The following is an 18,121-nucleotide window of genomic DNA, read 5'->3' on the forward strand; positions in this document are numbered from 1 at the left end:
CTGTGGGCGTTGTATTAGTGAAGCTGCCACACTGATGTGATGAGAGCTCTGTCAACGGGACCATCATGACCTCATCATTCTGATGGAGCAGGGCTCTGGCCTGAGAGGTCATTCAGTGGATATTGCAACGGTTTCCGACGACGAGTAGCTCATCGTTTCAAAGCGCTTCTGACATGAGTCGAACAGTCTGCCATGGAGGCCGGAATAAAGCAGCGAATGCCAGCGGCGCCTGACAGGCTTAGCGCCCGTAAAGAAAGGTCAATGGCCGCGCCACTGCCGCCCTGAAATGGTTCCGTCGTGCCGTTCGGCAGCCAATGGAGCGCGTCGAGTCGGGAGGCCGACTCCCGACTCTACTGTGATGTGCTTTCCCAGTCCTCCGCGATGCGATGTAATATGCCTTCTACTATAGTAATTATGTGATGTGACGTCATGTCATATCATTCTTTGGCAGATCATGTAACGTGATATGAGCCAACAAAGTAGCGCCTTGATGTAATGCTTCTGTAATGCATGCTGCATGCCGCAACCCTTGATGTGATTGTGATTTGACGTCTTTCCACTCGCCCTGTGCTGTGATGTGTTGTGTTGAATTGAGTGGTGATGTGGTGTGATGTGGTATGCTGTGATATAGCCGGCCGCCGCGCCCCTGCGGTGCTGTGCTGAGGGACGGTGCCACATTGCTATGATTTGATGTAGTCCGGCGCCACATTGCTGTGATTTGATGTAGTCCGGTGCCACATTGCTATGATTTGATGTAGGCCGGCGCCACATTGCTATGATTTGATGTAGTCCGGTGCTCCCTGCCTTTGATGTAGTCCGGCGCCACATTGCTATGATTTGATGTAGTCCGGCGCTCTCTGCCTCGTCCACTCCTGTCTCGCTGCCTCAGCGGTGCACCGACGCGGAAAGACGAGCGACTCAGATGCATTCTACTCGGAATGATGTGACAAGTGTGCTGTGTTTGCGCTCGTCAGATCTTCTGTGGGCAGCATTATTATCCAGCAGACAATGTCACAGCGAGAAGGATGTGCTGCTTACAAAGAGGATCTTTACTAGTTGTGGTAAGGCATCAGGCTTTTGTACACACCTATTGAAAGATAACACAACTAATATCTTAAGTGTCACATCTCTGACCTAAATCATTCCTGCGTGCTTTGTTGATATAGTACATGTATAGCATAAATATTTGGTTATGAGTCTGCATCAAGGATATTCAAATTTATAGATGACTTAGAATTATTGACCGGTCACTTGTTGTCTTTTGCGCTCTATGTTCTGAATAACGAATCAATTACTTTAAAGAAAAAAAATCGCAGCACACATAGCATCGATATATGTATGTATGAATGGGTTCCTAACCTTTACGCTAGACCGTCATTCGACGGCGATGGGATCGTTTATATATCTAGCTTTAGTCATGTAGATATCGATTTAACCCGCGCCCCGTAGGGCTACCGGCGGACCCTACCACCCGTAGGGGGGGCCGTTTCGGCCCCCCCCCCCTGAGATCTCGGAAATTTACCGGCCGATTTTCAAAATTCAAACGGCGTTCGATAGCCCCACCGGGGAACTACCTTGTGACCAAATTTCATTGACCTAGATCAAACTGATGACGTCACAGGTCAGATCAAAGGTCAGATTTTCACCGTTCACAGGCATTTCAAGAAATGTGATGTGAAATCGAGTAAATTGGTAAGTTATTGAAAACCATCGATGGTACATTGTTCGTCAAACACATACTTCGCTATCTGAGGTCACTGATACCAGGTCAGGTCACAGCGAGGTCAGGTCACCGGGGGTCACAATATGAAAGTGCCGTGTGATACATGTTTTATGGTCCATTTTACATGACAAATGCGATTAGGTGGCTTTGACAGCCTTTGGGGCCAGCCTAGGTCACGTTTTGGTGAAGGTCAGGTCAAGGTCAGGTCAAGGTCAGGTCAAATTAGGTCAAATTTCAAAGTTGATATTTTTGCATAAAATGGGTATCCATTCGATGCAGCTCGTCACGGGGAGTCCAATGGTGGTCTTTGTTTTGCCTTACGTGGTCTAGAATTGCCAAAAATTGAGTTTGAAAATTTGACGTCATCATTTTTGAACAGTTTTATCGCTATAACTTGGCCAAAAAAGGAGATATCGATCTGAACTTTGGTAGGTACGTAGATAGAAGACGGTAGTTACTATCACATATATTCCGATTTTTTCGAAACTCAAAAAACTTTTTGAATTTTTAGGCCAATATATCCAAAAATTGCATTTTTGATTTTTGAGGGTCAAAACTCAAAAATTTCACAAATCCGAGATAGCAGTTTTGTAGCCCTGTCAATTTTACACCTTTTATGTCTTCATCATTTTTTCTGTATCTTCAAAGCTGTAGGCCTGACAGCTCTTCTCGCGAAGGTCGTTTTTGGGTCGAAAATGGCAGAACATGACGTCATTCTGACGTCATTTGTGGCCAACCTATAATAGCCTCTGGAAAAATTTTTGGTCACAATGTGTAAAATTGATGCCCGGAGGGGTCCTGAAAGTTTGGTGGCGATATCTCCAGCCATTTAGGAGATATTGACGGAAAAGGACAGGGGGGGCCGTTTCGGCCCCCCCTACGGGGCGCGGGTTAAGTAGAGGCGTAGATGTATATAAAACAATTCATTATATTTATTGTCAACATATGAGTTAAATTATTCGGAAAATAATGTATACAGACATGCAAAAGCGTATTGCGCAACGCTAAAAAAGGAAGTAAAGAGCTCCAAATAAATGCTGGACATGAGACATTTCTTTACAAAGTATTGAAAATTGACAACATTTACCTTAAAGCCAATTACGAAATGCCATGTGACGTCCAAATCCAAAGAAAATGGTCCCTGGGGACAGTACAATGTAATGTCACCTACGAGAACGTTCCCCAGCGGCCAGCGTCACAGCAAGCGCTCATACCTTCAACAAATTGTCCTTACTTATAAGGATCTAGCTACAAATGTAGCTGCTTCATTATCGCTAAAACCACTATTCGCCTATTGTTTCGGTAGTCTAAAATATCACATTTCCCTCTAACACACAACGATAACACCCATCCCCTTTGGCAAAATGGCAAACCCGATGCTTATACTTTGCCGTCTACAATTTGGCGCCTGTTTCCTCCTAATGCAGCTGTCGCCGAAGACAGAGCACCTGCGCCATGCGAATTTGACCGGGCCACCGGATAATCTATTTGCCTGCCGTGGCTGGCAGCAGCAGATGCTGACAGCCAGTGCAGCGGCTTTCAGAGCTGGTGCAGGGCAAAGAGAAGCTTCTTAGAGCTGACGCAGCACAGAGAGAAGCTTCTTGGAGCTGACTCAGCACAGAGAGAAGCTTCTTGGAGCTGACGCAACACAGAGAGAAGACTCTCAGGGCCGGCGTGACGCGGAAGCCATTACCCAGGAGGACGCCTTACGGCCAGCGCAGCGGCTCAGGAAGAGGGGATGGCTCTCAGAGCCGCGCAGTGGCTCAGGAACGGCCGCCGCACGACAGCTACTTCTCGGGCGCACGGCGGGGTAGGGAGGAGCACCTCTCAGAGATACAGCAACGATTCAGGGAGGGACGTCTTTCAGAACCGGCCCGGCTAACGAAGGGACACCTCTCAGAGCTAGCGAAATGTGGCAGATTGGAAGGATGACTTTCAGAACCAGCCCCGCTAAGCCGGAGGGACACATTTCAGAGCCGCCGCAGTGCCGGAACCAGTAGCAAGGAGGGAGCTGCCAGCAGCCACAGCGAACTGCCGCCGGAGCTGGCTCCGTTACAGTTGTTGCCGTCGCAGCAGTCGACCATCTGATAGTGCAGTAACGTGCCTGAAAATAAAAAGGCGTGCTTATTGACTTTTGTTACAAACATTTTGAACACAGACATTAATTTTGTCCTTGCTGAGCTCAGCTGTCCGCATCATGTCGGCTTTTGTTGATAGTGTTAGGCCCTTCGAAACTCATGTCACGCTCTAAAGTCAAAGAATTGTGCTTATAATGGGACTTGTTTCAAGCACATTCAAATAACTCTTTTTTTAAATGTCGCAGCTGAGGGGACGGATTGGTGAACACCTGTTGGTGCTGAGCTAGTCTGTATCATAACGGCTTCTCTACAGCATTTTTACCACCTAAAAAGGATTGTATTTATAATTTAGAGACAATCATAAATTATTCAACGTTAACCCGCGCACCGACGGGGGTCTGCGTCAACTTCGTACCGACGGGGGGGGGGCGGATGACCGCCCCCCCCCTGAGATCTCGAGAACGAAGCAAGATAGCGACAAGCGGTAAACGGCATCGGATACGCACGGACAAGGTCTACAATTTTTACAAAGGTCATTTTCAGGTCAGGTCAAAGATGACGTCACAGGGGTCGAAAAAGTCAAAATGGCGGCGCTAGATAAGGAGAGAGTTTTTCTCGAATAACTTTCAAATTAGTCATGATAGGAACAAACTAAGGGCATCATCGTGATCCTCTTGTCAATCCGCATCGAATGATATATATGTTGACCTCGAAAGGTCAAGGTCAAAGGTTGACCTCAGGTCACGTGACCTCGAGGTCATCATGTATATCATTCGATGCGTCTTGACGAGCTGAACACAATGAGACCATCCGCGCGGCTGTATCCTGTTCCTGTACGGAGTTATTGGCAAAAAACCGCTGGTGACCTTTGATGACGTCACATGACCTTACAGCTGCCCAACAGCAAAACAGACCTCAAGGTAGTGAAGGTTGATCGTATATGAAGTCATGTATGGTATATGGGGCCACTCCGACCCGTTTTAGTGGTAAAAACAGGGAGTTGATTTTTCCCCCATTGACTTATAATGGGGAGGTCGCGAAATTGACCTGACCTTAGGTCACCGACATCGAAATTCCGAGATATACAAATTGTAGCTACTAATGACCTAATAACATCCTGCGACTTTCAAAGGCCTCCAACATCTACTGTAGCTCTGGCACGGTGACAAAGTTGCAAAAAAATGACTTGAGGTTGGGTCATTCAAAGTGACCTGGTGACCTGACCTTTAAAGTTAGGAGGTTCAAACTTGCACACCATGTGTAAAATTGATGAGAGAATAGTCGTACTAAATTTCGCGGCGCTACGCGCCGCGGTTTTCCCGCTATCCGCGAAAAACCTCAGCGGGGGCGGATATCCGCCCCCCCCCCGTCGGTGCGCGTGTTAAGCTCATATCTGCAGGTCTAAGTACCTACGGGAGCAAACGGTCCATCCAAGTGATCCCCAGCCTAGCCGTCTCTATATCGCCAACGCTGCAATAGGCTCTTTTAAATTAGGATCATCTCCTCGGGGACTTGTGCCGCCAGAGTCAAATTGCTTCGGCCGGCAGACGCGTGAGTTATAGTCAAACTTCCACTGTTATTATTGGCTCGATTCCACCAGCCCCAAACTTAGGAGCCTAGGATGTGTGAGTTTCCAAAGCTAATATCGCTTTTTATTGCTAAGCCGATAGGGAGAAAGGCAGAGCACGCGACCATACTTACTGCTGCCGCAGTCGGCTTTCTTCCCGCAGTCTCTGTCCATCTGGCCATTCTTTATCCGTAGCCACTGAAAGAGAAATGAGATGAATGAGGCATCGTTTTTGTTCACCAGCTCGCGAACGAGATTAAATCCAGCACCACACGACGATGCCAACCCTTCTCAACTTTTTCATTATCTTCCCCGTGCCATTCTATCCCGAACCGGTGGGCGTGTCGTGCAACAAAGGCGTCTCAGGCCGTTAGGAAAGCGGCAGACAGTGGGCGGTAATCGCTATTGGCCCAGTGCGGAAGCGCTCGTCGTTAGCCGGCCGAGGATGAGCCGGGAGGATAAGAATGAACAGGGCAGGCCGCCGGACCGGGGCGCCATCTATACTCGCGTTGCGATGCGCCGAGCGGACCGCGCTGCGGCCAGGGGCTCCATCAGAGGGCCACGCGGCAGAGAGTGACCGGTGGCGTTCCGCTCACCATTGAAGGACGGACTCATCAGCGCCCGGGGGAGGGGGAGGGGCACCTACGGCTCCCGCTTTCCTGACGTCCGGCGCGATTGATCGTCCGCGAGAGACTGGTGAGCTCGGTCGGGGGGCGACCACCGCGCCGGCCGCAGCCGCGAGCAACGATGGAGCTTAGAACGATGATGGTTTTCCGGTCAGTAGCAATCACTGCCGGCCATATAAATGCTGCACATATTAACTCCACGAAAAATGCATACTGCCCGAGGCAAATATTTCATCCTCGGTCAGTTTCCTTTGCTCAATGATTTTTTTTAGGGGGATAAGTCTATCGTCCCGTGGCATTCAATGCTACTTTCAAGACTCGCCAATCCCCAGTTTTGTTGTCATGGTTAAAAAAAAAAACTCGATTTAGGTAAGAGTTATATTCAAATAAGGATAAATAATCGGTGTAAACCTTTCTGCCCCATTCGCACGTAAAACAATAGATGGTGACTAAGACAAACGGCCTCGTCAAGCTACACGGCATTTTATGAGCGGGAGTAAAATAAATGACGCTCGTCTTTCAGCAAGCGGGCTGGGAGCAACGACAAATTTCGCAGAATGTGACGGGGAACCGAACATTTCCCGTTATTAATCTTCAGTAAAATGGGAGCAGCACCGATGCATCAAGCGACATGCCATAAACTGTTAGCCGCATCGTCAAACCATAGAGCAGAGACTAGCGTCATTGGCATAGAGCAGAGACTAGCATTAGTTACCCCAGTTCGCAGATCTATCGTACCACGCTGCAGGGGCAGCCATGAAGCCGACACCGTTCCCTGACCTGACCTGACACGTGTCCTTGTCGGGGTCACAGCGCACTGACTGGGACTCCTCGTACTTGGCGGCGCAGTTCTTACACCGGATACACTTGAGAGCTGAGCTGAGCGTTGTCAGTAGCAGTAGGAGCAGCAGACTGCAGGCCAGGTGCCATCTGGGAACACACAGCGGTACCTTCGCTCAGTGAGTCCACCGCAGTCAGCCGGATTACGTTTGACGGTGCCACGTTTCAATCAGACGATACATACCACTTCCGTAATAGCTCCTACTGGTATCGCGCCACGGTAACACGGTTACATAGCTCCTATATACAGGGTGTTTCACAATTACCGTTACAAGAGTTCCCACTCAATTTTGGTGCACTTAAAGGTGGTTTTTTCTGAAAACAATATACACCATTGGAAAGAGCACATAATTATGGTCCTGGTTAATTGCATTTTGAATGCCCTTTGGACAGATAATGGGTGTAGCAGATGAAAGACTGATCCAAATGAGGTCCGAGTCTGCAATTATCTCGAATATCAGGATTAGAGGCTGTGTGATAAGCTTGTTGCTCGCGGACCTGTTTGAAGACGGCTGTACATGGCTGCGTGGTGTAGTCAACAGGTATCTATTACGCACCTCCTGTATGAATTTCAATTCTTCAACGCACAGGCTTTAATGACAATGACGTCATTTCCTACCTCGTGTCAGAAAGGTGACTTGCGTGCCGGCCGGCGAGCCGACCTGGGGCCGTATTCACGTCGACTTCGTAAGTCGATTTTCTTTCGTAGGTATAATTTGGTATTCACGTCGACACTTCGTAAGTTTTTATCGACGGAGTTCACGTGAATAAAAAAATTACTTAAGAAGTAGGTCAAACTTAAGAAAATTCTTACGAAAATAATCGACGTGAATACGGCCCCTGGCGGCTGGGATGTGTTGGTGGATTAACGCGTGCCCCCTGCGGCCCGCCGCGATGCGGATCGGGGGCACTAGTGCATGAAACTCCGCAACAGCTGTCGGTCGCCAGGGGGCACAAACCACTTGACCCTCCTTGCAGTCTAGAGGTCATTCGAGTCCAGTACCTTCGCGCCGCCACACAAGTCCACACAAGTCCGCTGGTTTTTGTGCCCGAGGGCGTAAAAATCAACAAAGAAACCTACGAGACCATCCTTGAACAGACGCTAAAGCCGTGGGCCAAGAAGACGTACGGAGACAAGGGCTGGACTTTTCAGCAGGACGGCGCAACAAGCCACGCGCGCGTCACCCAACAGTGGTGCGAAGACAACTGCCCAGGCTTCATCACCAAGGACCAGTGACCCCCATCATCCCCAGATCTGAATCAGATGGATTACACGATGTGGTCCGTGCTCGAGAAGGAAGCCTGCTCCAAACCGCACAAGAAGATCGACGATCTCAAGCGATCTCTGATCAGCGCCTGGCAGAAGATCCCCGACGCGGTTGTGCGTGCCGCAGTCCGTGACTTCAGGAGACGGTTGGCTGCCGCTGTGAAGGCTGGAGGCGGCCACTTCGAGTAAGACTTAAAGGGACCCTCCCACCTTCAAAAAAGTTTATGAATTGGCATGAAAGTGATGTCGCTCGGTTCAGAAAGAGCGAAAACGAATATTAACCAACTTTCGCCGAAAAATATTCACCGGTTTTCAAGATATAAGACTTTTACTTTTGTTTACTTTTTGGGATCTCCGCTGTTCCTAGCGACTTTATTTGGAAGCAATAGTTTGGCAGCTGAAAGTGCGGCACTTGTTGCGCGCAAAGCAGCATATACCACCGCGTGCTACAAAACGTTTTAGTCAAACATTTAAAAATCGTTAGATATCTGCGCTGACGTCACACATTCAGAGGGGTATTCCTATGCATTAGCCCCTCTGAATCAAAATGCTGCAATTTTGAAATTCAATATTTCCGATTTAAGGCATTTCTCGATGTTGTGAGTGCCGAAACCGGTAATTGTGAGCCAGGGACCCCATTTTGGCTATCTCAACTCAAATCTAATGTTAAGGTGGGAGGGTCCCTTTAAGGATGTTGGTCTCTGTGGTTTTGGGTGCATATGGTGCAATTTTGGCGAAAATAAAGTCATTATGCCCAGAGATATTGAGCTTTGATCTTGTAACGTTAATTGTGAAACACCCTGTACCTAGTGATGACGAACAAAACGGACGGACGGACGGAGACGGACAGACGGACCAATTGACAGACGGACAGACGGACAGACGGACAGACGGACAGCCACGGAGTCGATCAGAAGGACGAACAGACGGACGGACAGACGGACAAACAGACAAACAAAATATAGACACTAAAGCACAGTAGAGACACTAAGCAGAGACAGAAAGAGACGAGGAGACAGGGACAGAAGCTGAGGGATGGATAGAGAGACCCTTGCGCCACCTACCGGCCGACAGCCGTCCGCAATAAGTGCTGCCCATTCTCCGCAGCTTTGATTGACCATCTCGTCACTAGATGGCAGCACGAGTGAGCGCCTGAATGCAGGCTGTACCGCCGAGCCCAGTACTGGCGCGACGCCAGACGACAGCCAGAACCATCCAATTTAGCCTCTAGATAAAACAAAATGCTCAGTTGTAATTAGGTGCTTAGTGATGAGCAGGATTAGGGTATTATGCCTATGGTACATACAGGGTGGACCAAAAGGATGAAAACATTTTAACTCGTATAAACATGTATCATTGCATGCATGTGACTGGGAATGATACCAAACAAGAGTACATTTCGTGGAAATTCATAATGGCTACAGATATCATCATTCCGCTATAGTCTACACTCTACATAGAGGCGAAAGAAAGGCCAAAGTTATCATGCAAACATGTTTATGCTGCACCAAATGTGACAACAGCAACGTTATCTTTGTGGAGATCAATGCTTTATGCCATATAGTCCATGGTCATGTGCCCATATGAGGATGTAGCGCCATTGACATATGTAAAGTGGCGCATCAGGCTTGAGGTGAATGGAAATTTGGTGTATAGGATGTTAGAACATGTCTGTTGTTTGGCTGCTTTTCTGGTGAAGCGTCTACTTATTGCCGTGCTACTCTTCATTCTAGTGTTTACTATCGGGAAATGAAAAGTCGTGGACCAAGCGCCGTTCTGGCCCTGGGCGGCGGCAAATGCCTTCCCTCGGTCGCCGAGTTCAACGTGCGGGCTCAGTGGTACCTACTGGACCTCAATGTCCTGCTCAAAGCTTCAGGTCAATAGGGAAAAAAAACAATGTCCCTAACATTGACCTGGTAATATCATAGGATTGTGTCCTAATTTTAGATTCATGTTTACAACCTTTATTACTGCAATTTTCACAAAGTGTTGCCAGCAGAATGGGAATGATCTTGTTGGACCGACGCCAACCAGCCTTTCGCTGGATATTTCGCTGAAAACGTTCAGACCTTGTTACACCGTGCTGACACTGCTGACGTTATCTGGCTCCAAACTTCAGAACAGTAATCGAGTTGGGATCGTGGGGAGATTGCATTCCCGTCAGCTTCGATGTTACTCTCTTCAGCACCTTCCGCCCGTTGGCTAAATGCGATGTCATGACACTCAGCGGTAGGAGAGGGGGATGGGTGCTCCTGATCGTTTTGCTTAGGGTCGCGCTACTATTCGCAGAGCTGAATACTTGTCCGTGTCATAACACTTACGCGACATACTAGCGCCTAGGCGACAACTTATCGCATCTTTGGGAAAATGATAAACGTCCTGATGAAGCTAAGAGAGTCAAATGTGGTTTTTATCAATACCTTTAATTTAAAGACCAATTTTAATATAAAAAACAGAATCAAATATCCCGTGATAGCCGGCTCCCTAATTATCATTTTTCTGATATCCGTATTTTATGAGGTTAACAAGTGTTCTCATCAACCCTACAGTCATCATAAAAGTGTATTTTGCAAGCCTCACAAAATATGGTTTAATCATATATTATTCATATGTAAATTATGTGGATCAATTAAAACACAGACCAACCTCCATAGAATATCATCGGCCTAATACAATAATACCAAATGTATGTAGTGTAGTAAAAACAACCACCGACGAAGGAGAGACATCCTCTCCATCTCTCCCTCCTCCTCCTCCTCCTCCTCCTCCTCCTCTCCTCTCTCTCTCTCCTCTCTCTCTCTCTCTCTCCTCTCTCTCTCTCTCTCTCTCTCTCTCCTCTCTCTCTCTCTCTCTCTCTCTCCTAGAGAGACGGAGAGATATGTGGTGGCCATGAGAGAGCGGCGGGAGACAAAGTGACCGCCATCGAGGCGTATCAAACGAAACGGTCTGCACGCTGCCCTCAGCGTGAGCAGCGTCGGATGTCGGAGATAAGGACCTTTTCGACGGTCATCACAAGGTCGGAAATGAATACTACGAAAAAAGAAGATGTGCTATTGGAAGAAGTTGACGAGCCGTTGAATTGTTGCTGTACAATAGAATCCTAACAATAATGTAAAAAAATACATTGATCCTATGGGTAGGTATACATCTTTAGTCTTTGGCTGGAGCTGGAGTTTAGCTGGAGTCTTTAGTCTGAAGCTGGAGTGGAAGACAGTTTCTAAATCTACCAATGAAATTTGGCAGAGGCATGTCTCTTTATTTCTAGCTCAGTGTTTCTTTTTGTCCCCAACATCTTCATTTTCTTGTCTTTAAAATGCTAATCGGTTGTTTATGCCAATTCAAATGCTAATCTAAAAGTTAGTCTTTATTCCACCAGCTCCAGTTCTAAAGCATGTTTTTCAAATACCATAGCCGATTGCTTTTTTTACCAAAATAACTACACCATGTTATCTATGCCGATACCAGTGGCTTCAATTTATAATACATTTATTTTCTTTACAGTTAAAAAAAAAACAGCAGGCTGGATACGTTATTGACCCTGTGCTCATGGATTCATGGGCTAGTTTGCTTTGGTTAAGGACTGAAAGACGCGCTGAGAAAACTTAATGATCGCCAAAAGTGATAATAACGTGCTAAAAGTACTTTGCTGAAAGCATGGGCTTTGAATGAAAAGTCAAAATGTTGACGCAATCGAAAGAAAAACGCTCATGAGACTCCCTGACCATACACAAGTTCATCCCATGACAGGAAAGAACGCTAAATATTCACTTAGAAGTTTCCTACATCATCATGTTGCTGACGCTCCATTAGCCTCATATCCATATAGCCTCGTTGCTGGTGCGCCCTAAAACTACCACCATTAGCCTCATATCTACCACAGTTCGACCAAATCCCAGCTGATCCTACCACTCACCTCATGACTGCAGCACCAGCGGGTGGCTCTCCTCCGTGCCTCTCTGGGTGCGTCTCCTCCTCTCTCCGTCGCCGTCGACGAGCCACTGTCGTCGGTGCCGCTGCTCTCCGACGGCCAGCGTCGCCCCCGACGGCTGACGGTGCGCCGACCCGGCCAGATCGCCCCGGGCGCCGGGCCGGGCCGAGTGGTGCCCTGTCGTCGGCGCGGTATCGACCAGGGGCGGTGCCAGGCGCCCAACTGGGGGAGCAGTGAGAAATGGCAGGAACTTAGGAGTAAACAAACCCTCCAGTTCATATTGCTAGTGTGAACCCTTCACGCTCCAAAAATGCCGTGATTTTACAGGGCTTGCAAGGGGACGCTATTTTTCGGAATGTAGCAAGATTTGGGCGCTTTTTGTCTCTTTTTCGCCGATCATTTGAGGTCATGAAGGCTATGTCCATCTTTTCGCTTTTTTTTTGTTCAGTTATGTCCCTTCAGTATATGATAATATTTTAGCTCCGAAGAGTGACAGGGTGGTGTGAGACATTTCGCTAAGTCGATCACCGACTGGGTCGTCGCAGGGACTGCTCCTGTCTTGTCGGGAGTCGGAACGAACCAAGTCCACTCAAACGTTTTCCCCGGAGGATATTTTCCTTTCAGATCCGCTCTCCACTGGCAACCGTCGAGGCACCGTGTAACCGTGTCAGATCAGAAAAGGTATATGTAGTGTGCAAAACATGACCCTGAGGAACAAGGGAAGAGAAGACGGATGTGATTTTTGCAGTTATTCAGCTTTTTTCCTAAATTGTCCACAGACCACAGCCAAACTGATTTATAGTGCCAGAAATGGCATCATTAGGGAAATCGGATAGAAAGCGGCTGATGAAAATCGAATACGTTCAGGCGGGTGTCTGAGTGCGCTGGCACCATTTTCCTTATAGGTGATTGTCGCGCCCCCGTGGTCTGGCTGCACCCCTCCCCACTTCCTGCACCCTGAAGTGGGTTTCTGAGTGCCCCCCGCTGCCCCCCTGAGGACCACTGTCTGAGCACGCCCGTGGCGGCAGGCCGAGTCAGCTCCCCTGCGAGCGATGACGACAGAGCGCGGTGGCGACCGGCCGCGCTGCCGTGTCCCCTCATAGAGCGATCGGTGGCCCCAATCGGACGCGACGCGAACGCACCGAGAAATATGGGCGCCGATAAAAACAATAATGGTCTGGGAGTGGTGGACGTCCCATCGCTGATACGCTACCGAATTGTGATGCATGGGTTTGGCCACATGCATCAGAAAAGTTTGCTCGTGTTGGACAATGGACACTGATCTTGAGGAAACTTAGTTCAGAGTTACTTTACGCCCCTCCCCCTCCCGTCGGCCAGCTGGGGCGATACAAAAGTCTATAGTTTCGGCGCGGTGTGGAAATATGTGTGCTATCCTCCTCGTTTGAATGATTGCATAGATCTGGCCTCACTTGTCAGATTCACAAGAGAACTTGCGGCTGCGCTCAATGATGTCTGCATTGCTTCACAGGATATCAACTTACATTCCCAATGCACGGCAACGCACTATATTAAACGCAATAGGTGTTAACGTTCGCTCTTTACCGGTTTCCTTATATCTGAGACAGCGAAGCATGTGCAGTCGCAATATCTAACAACCTTTCAACTAGAATCACCCACACGTTGCGGAATTAAAAGATCAAGTTTGGAGTGTGCCATTCACTTTTTCTGAAATTCCAACCAAGAATGACATCCTCTTGCAAATCTACAAACTTAAATACTGTGTATCGATGCTGTGGAACGCAATGTGATGATGCAAACCACACATGTTGAAAAACGTGAGAGGGCGGTGGCTTATGGTGGGGGGGGGGGGAGGAAGTCAAACCGGTGTATGTCTGCAGCGGACAAGATGTGCGAACATCGGCTCTGCTTAGGAAAGGCGTGCTGTTCCGGTCCGGCCGGCCGGCAGGGTCGCCGCCGTCGGCTACTTTCACTCTCACCGTCCCGGAGGAACGTGCCTTCAGCGACACACGAGATAACTGGTTTGAGGTTTATTTCGTCTCTCCAGTCACACCACTGGCACTGGTATGTAACAAAAAATCATGCAATGGCAGATGATACAATCACACAATGGCAGTCGACACGTGCGATCGCTCGTGCCGTAAAAAAAAACAAGTCACATAACAACGCATTGAGCAGTATCATTGAGCTAAGGAAGAGTAGTGTGCTGGCGTGAGTCCAAGGCAAAGATGAGGCGGTTAAGTACGTAACTCTCTTTGCTGTTCGAGCATTCGATAGTGCTGGGGTATCTCAGCCTCAGACACACAAGGCTCGAACACTCTGCCGACACATCAACTCCATTTTCTATCCTACATTAGTACGCGGCGGGGCCTCTAACTCCGGTTGGGGGTAGAGTAGAGCCCGTTGTTGAGCGGCGCGCTGATGTCAAAGTCCTGCTGGGGCACCTCCACAGCGTCGGAGAGCGACACGCTCGGCCCGGCCGACTGTCCGTGCGGCGGGAAGCTGTCGTCAAAGCTGTCATCCCCGGTGGCGAGCGGCAGCGGTCCGGCCGACTGCGGCACGTCCACGGCGCTGCCCGAGGAGAAGACGGGCGGCAGCGGCTTCTCGGCCTGCTGGGAGCTGCTGGTGAACGTCTCCCGAACGGGGCCCAGCGACTGCGACACGCTGCTGCCGCCGTCCGAGTGGATGACCGGTCCCTGAGAAATGGTCGTCGTCGTGCTGGTGGTCACGGGGCCCTGAGAGATGAACAAATCGCGCTGGGAGTCGAACGACGCGCCCTGGGAGTCAAAGGTGATACCCTGCTGCTTGATGGGTCCAAAGCCCTGATTGATGGGGGCGGGGTGGATAGGAGCAGGGTGAATGGGTGCGGGGTGGACGATTGGAGCGGGGTACGGCTGGTGGACAGGGACTGGGTGCGGCTGGTGGACAGGCGCAGGGTGCACCGGCGACACGGGGGGGTGCACCGGCGGCCGCGGAGCCGGGTAGATGCTGCCGCGGTTTCCGTGGCCGACAGCGATCGGTCCGGGTCCTCCAATATTGCGACCCTGAGTGTGGAAGGCCGGGGCGCCGTACACCGGAGCCGGGGCGCCGTACACGGGGGCAGGGGCGCCGTACACGGGCACGGGCACGGGGTGGGTGTACACCGGGGTGCGGTGGTAGTGGTGCACGTGGATGATCTTCTTGCGGCCGCCGCCTCCGCCCTTGCCCTTGTGGCCTCCCTTGTGGCCGCCCTGGCCGCCCTTGTGGCCACCGCCGCCCCCATGTCCGCCGTGACCTCCGTGACCTCCGTGACCCTTGAAGCCGCCCCCGCTGCCGTACTCTCCGACCTCTAGGATGAACTTGGTCGGCCGGATGCTGTAGCCGTGGCTGTGGCCGCCATAGCCGTATCCGGCGCCGTAGCCGACCGGGCCAATAGGGCCGTGGGCGATAGGGCCGTGACCGATAGGGCCGATAGGGCCAGGGCCGCCATATCCTCCATGGAAGGGAGCCGGACGGAACCCGCCGTGGCCACCACTGCGAGGGAGAAAAGACAAGGTCAGTGTCGGTGCATGACGAACTGTGCATAAACTGCTTCTGAATGCATTGTGCAGATGACAAAAACTTCAACACACCTATCATCTAATATTGTCGAGCATTACGAAACCATGACTTATTTGATCTGTTTATCGAGGAACCATCAAGTTAGCAGTTACAAGGGTTACCTATTTGATATCTCAGTCTCAGCAACTCGTATTTATACGTTGCTGACGCGATGCTGGTTAGAAAGCTGCCGAAAGGCGGAGTTACCCACCCGAAATGACGACCGCCTCCGCCTCCATCAGAACGCACTGCGACTGCCAACGAGGCCAGGAGGATCGCGCCGAACTGAAACAGACAAAATAGGACGTCAGTGTTACGAGGTCAAATATTTTCGCAGCGAGACTAGCGTGGATGAACATTATGCCTATGCAATTTGCAACTGATTATTCGCAGAAATATCATAGCTGTTCAATGAATGCAAACAAGATGTTGCTCGCATGATGATAAATGACATGTTTCCAAAAGATCAAATAAACCTCTCAATCTGATATTGATAAAGTTGTTAAACAGTTAAATGTCTTACACAAAAAAAGGCGTAAAACGATTAAAAAAGAGCGGTTTTTACTTTGCGATGTAACCGCGAAGCCGCACATGTTTTCCAATGACCACCACTCATGTAAAGCTGAATGGCTATGGCATGCAGATAACCGTGCCAGCGCCATCAGAGGCTGATGTGGCTCGTTGGCTCCCTTTGGCTCTGCGCCAGTCTCTTCTCTCACCGTTTTCATCTCTGGCGGCTGCGCTCGTCTCTCTGTGGTGTCTTCCCGCGTCTCTCTGTGTTCAGCTCCCTGGGTCTCCTGGGGTCTGCTGCTCTGACTCCTGAGATGGCTCTGGGTCGACTGACGACCTGGCCTGGGTGAGCCGCCTTTTACGTGCACCGCTCGGAGCCGGCGACACGGGAGGAGGTGGAGACCCGTCCTGACCGACCGGTCGGCCGCAATGAAAGGCCGCCGTGCCTCAGTCAGCCACGGCCGAGTACGGCCGCCGTGCCGTACTGGCCCATACGGTGCCGTACTGGTCCGTACAGTGCCGTAATGGCCCATACAGTGCCGTATTGGTCCATGCAGTGCCGTAATGGTCCATATGGTGCTGTACGGGCCCATGCCGTGCCGTACTGGCCCACACCATGCCGTACTGGTTCATACTGTGCCATACTATTCCATAATGTGCCATACGGGTCCATACAGTGCCGTACTGATCCATACAGTGCCGTACTGGTTCATACGGTGCCGTGCTGGCCCACACAGTGCCGTAATGGCCCATACAGTGCCGTTGGCCTTTCATACCATACTGGTCCATACGTGCCGCACTAGCCCCTACAGTGCCGTTGGCCCTTACAGTGCCGTTGGCCCTTACCGTGCTATACTGGCCCATACAGTGCCGTTGGCCCTTACAGTGCTATACTGGCCCATAACGTGCCACACTGATCCATGCGGTGCCATATTAGCCCAGAAAGTGCCGCACTGGTCCATTCAGTGCCGAAACGAATATTAGCTGGAGAACTGGCACTGAAAATTGAGCGGAACTGAACATTAGGTGCCGCCGTACTAGTCACTAGACATCCAATGTTTGGCTTTACTGGCTATTCAATGATGGTGATAACGGACATATTCATTCCCATGCTGGCTGTTTATTGCCCACGCCTTACTAAACATCTATGATATTGTGCAGAGATGGGCATCTATGTACTGTCGTGCTATATTCCTCGCCGACCGAGGGGCGGGCGGGGGGACGGGTGCCGTCCCCCATATGATTTTTTTCGCGATAGCTATAGACACGCCGGTGATAGAGAGCTGAAACTTGGCATGCCTGATCTTTGATCCAAGCCGCATCTTGCACTACCAACCGAATTTTTAGGTCAGGTCAGGTCACTGACCTATGACATGATAAGTGAATCTCTGCACGGTCCTCGGATATCGCAGCTTCGCAGCGCCCTCAGTGTCTGAGAAACTTTTACAGGGAGACGAAACTTGCAGTATGAAGTATCCTCCAGAGGTCTCACAACTTGCATATCTCGGATTTTTCCTACAGATCACATGAGATCAGGTCGATCACGTGACCTCACCATTATAAGTCAGTGGGAAAAAATGAAAACTGCTATTCTGGAGCCGGGAACGATCTCCAACTATCTCAAGCACGCAGAATCGTGATTTCTTGCATTCCTTGAAAGTCAAGATGCTTGACTTTTGCATTGCTGACCTAGCGTGACGTCATTTATGACGTCACTTTGGTCATAAAAGTTTTTCGTCCATAATTCCCGAACAAACTGGGCTAGCGAATCGGGAAAGCCACGAATGGACTCAGGAAGACCTGCCGAATCGAATGATATGCGACATGACCTTCTTCGACCAGCTTTATTACCTGGGGCGCTGGCTTGACCTTGACCCGAGGTCAACACCTCAAGTTGACCTCACCCCAACAAAAAATATGCCATTCGACGCGCCTGAGCGAGTTGAATGATAATTCCAAAATCGCGGCTCTGCAACCGGTTTTTGCTAAGTTAGTTATGAAAACCTGAACCAGTGCCTTGATTC

The 18,121-nt window shown here is 49.9% G+C and overlaps 2 protein-coding genes across 2 annotated transcripts; both read right to left on the reverse strand.

The window, feature by feature from the left end:
• Nucleotides 1–2,640: 2,640 nt before the first annotated feature.
• LOC122380464 (lymphocyte antigen 6H-like) lies at nt 2,641–12,094 on the reverse strand. Its single transcript, XM_043363634.1, has 4 exons — nt 12,015–12,094; nt 6,780–6,924; nt 5,503–5,566; nt 2,641–3,827 (listed from the first exon to the last, which is right to left on the reverse strand). Exons 1-4 carry the CDS (start codon nt 12,017–12,019, stop codon nt 3,694–3,696), a joined length of 348 nt encoding a protein of 115 aa, XP_043219569.1. The 5' UTR covers nt 12,020–12,094; the 3' UTR covers nt 2,641–3,693.
• Nucleotides 12,095–14,026: 1,932 nt separating this feature from the next.
• On the reverse strand, nt 14,027–16,530 carry LOC122380474 (pollen-specific leucine-rich repeat extensin-like protein 1). The gene is made up of 3 exons (XM_043363647.1): nt 16,307–16,530; nt 15,799–15,872; nt 14,027–15,521 (listed from the first exon to the last, which is right to left on the reverse strand). The coding sequence occupies exons 1-3, from the start codon at nt 16,313–16,315 to the stop codon at nt 14,381–14,383; spliced, it is 1,224 nt and encodes a 407-aa protein (XP_043219582.1). The 5' UTR covers nt 16,316–16,530; the 3' UTR covers nt 14,027–14,380.
• Nucleotides 16,531–18,121: the final 1,591 nt, after the last annotated feature.

This window comes from Amphibalanus amphitrite, unplaced genomic scaffold, assembly GCF_019059575.1.
Source record: "Amphibalanus amphitrite isolate SeventyFive unplaced genomic scaffold, NRLGWU_Aamphi_draft 000009F_arrow, whole genome shotgun sequence".
In the NCBI taxonomy this organism is placed as follows: domain Eukaryota; kingdom Metazoa; phylum Arthropoda; class Thecostraca; order Balanomorpha; family Balanidae; genus Amphibalanus; species Amphibalanus amphitrite.